Source organism: Elephantulus edwardii, unplaced genomic scaffold (assembly GCF_000299155.1).
Source record: "Elephantulus edwardii isolate Elephantulus edwardi_28Jun2011 unplaced genomic scaffold, EleEdw1.0 scaffold00049, whole genome shotgun sequence".
NCBI classification, from domain to species: domain Eukaryota; kingdom Metazoa; phylum Chordata; class Mammalia; order Macroscelidea; family Macroscelididae; genus Elephantulus; species Elephantulus edwardii.
In genome coordinates this window covers 15,647,912-15,650,026 of record NW_006399799.1, presented here as the reverse complement: position 1 = coordinate 15,650,026, position 2,115 = coordinate 15,647,912, and the positions used below count along the sequence as shown (strand labels likewise).

Here is a 2,115-nt window from a genome sequence, read left to right as displayed (position 1 = left end):
CAGTATTTGACTTTTGTGACAGAGATATTTCACTCAGCATAATGTCCTCCAGGGTCACTAATTTTGTATAATATTTCATGAGTTCCTTGTTTTTCAGTGCTGCATAGTATTCCATTGTGTGACTATACCACAGCTTCTCTATCCATTCATTTGCTGATGGGCACTTGGGTTGCTTCCAACTCTTTGCTATTGTGAAGAACGCAGCAGTAAACATAGGTATGCTTATATCTGTTTGTGTGGCAGTTCTGATTTCTTTAGGATATATTCCCAGTAGTGCAATTGCTGGGTCAAAATGGTATTTCTATTTCAAACTTTTTGAGAAATTATCATAATGCCTTCTGGAGTGGCTACACTATTTTACACTCCCACCAACAGTGAATAAGTTTTCCAATTTCTCCACAACCTCACCAGAATTTGCTGTTTGCTGCTCTGTTGGATTTTGCTATTGTTACTGGGGTGAGATAATATCTCATAGTTGTTTTGACTTGTATCTTAGAGCTAGGGATTTTGAACATTTCTTCATTTGTTTGTTCACCATTTGAATGTCTTCTTTGGTGAAGTGTCTGTTCATATCCTGTGCCCATTTTGCAATTGGATTGTTTACCTTTATCTTGTTGAGGTGCTGAAGTATTCTATAAATCCTAGATATAAGTTCCTTATCAGACATGTTATTACCAAATATTTTCCCCAGTCTGTAGCTTTACTTTTTACCTTGTCGGAGAAGTTTTTTGATGTGCATTGGGATTTGAGTCTTAGAAGGTCCCATTTATCTATTTTATTCTCTGCTGGTTGTAGGTTTTCTAGGGTGCTTGGAAGACTGTTCATGTTGTGGATTAGGGCTAGAGTTTTTCCGAGTTTTTCTCTCATGAAGTCTATAGTCCTTGGTTTTACTTCCAGGTCCTTTATGCTCCAGCTTTATAAACTATGTTATACCAACTGAACTGGCTGTCCATCCCCTGAAACAGTGTTCAGAATCCTCAAAGCCCAGCAACTCATTATCTCAAGGTAGTTGGTTATGGATATATTTTCCACAATTTAGTACCTGAGTACTCTATACATGGGTATATTTATAACACATACAAATACATATGTAGAAATATGCTCTATCTATATTTGGTCATGAGTGTAGTTTCATTTGTATACCCATGCCTGTTTAGCTTGTCTGTCTCCTATGTACCCAATTGTAGATCACTGTTTACAATTACTGGTATCTCATGATTGTGTATGTAATAGTATTCACTTCTGTTGTCAGTAACTTAAACAAATTTTTTTGTATTATGATTTGAGTGAAAGTTTACAAAATAAACTAATTTTTTCACTCACTCATTCATGAATATTTTTGTTGCCTCTAACTCCTGTGCAGGAGCTAATGGCAAGAGGTTGTGCTGCAATCCTGAAGGCCGAAGTTTGAATCTACCAGATGCTTCATGGGAGAAAGATGAGCAATCTTCTTCTGTGCTATTTACAGCCTCTGAAAAGCCTCTGGAGTGTTAGCTTTGGATAGTAAACAATAATAAACTCTAAAAAAAATTAGTACAAACTACTGTATGTATCTCAAAGTGTTAATATAGTAGGCTTTCCTGGGGCTGGTTCATAAGCATAGGTTATGTGTAAATCAGGCATTTATTTGTATCTATCCTAGGGACAATCTACATTTGGAATTGTTATAGAATTGAAGATAAAATGTGTAAAGTGTCTATCAGTTTAAAGTGCCTGGCAGAGTATCTGTTATTTAGTAAGTAATAAGTGATTGTTTTGCACCATCAAGTTGGAATTGACCCATAGGTTACCCTCCAGTGGAATGTCAGAGGTAGTACACTGCACTGGATGAGATTGCCTGTTCTTCTACTGTGGAACAGCTGTGGATTTGAACCATGCCTTTGCATTTGCAGTGCGACTCCTTACCACTAGGCCAACACAGATCCCTAATAAGTTATAGCAATAGTTTATAGAGTGGTTATTACTATTAAAATTATAATTGAAAAAAGAATATATTAAGGAATCATTATTCAAATTCAAATTCTAAAATGACTCACCATTTTCTTTTAGTTTCATCACATTTTCTTTAAATTTCTCTACTTCCAGTTGAGCTACTTGAAGAGTAGAATCTAAAAA

General features: G+C 35.7%; 1 protein-coding gene across 1 annotated transcript in view; it reads right to left on the bottom strand.

The window, feature by feature from the left end:
* The window catches only part of CCDC30 (coiled-coil domain containing 30), a 58,837-nt gene that overhangs the window by 16,770 nt on the left and 39,952 nt on the right, over positions 1-2,115 (bottom strand). The window contains exon 4 of the mRNA XM_006886604.1: positions 2,037-2,108. Coding sequence (XP_006886666.1) covers positions 2,037-2,108 — 72 coding nt within the window. The remainder of the gene's footprint in view (positions 1-2,036; positions 2,109-2,115) is intronic.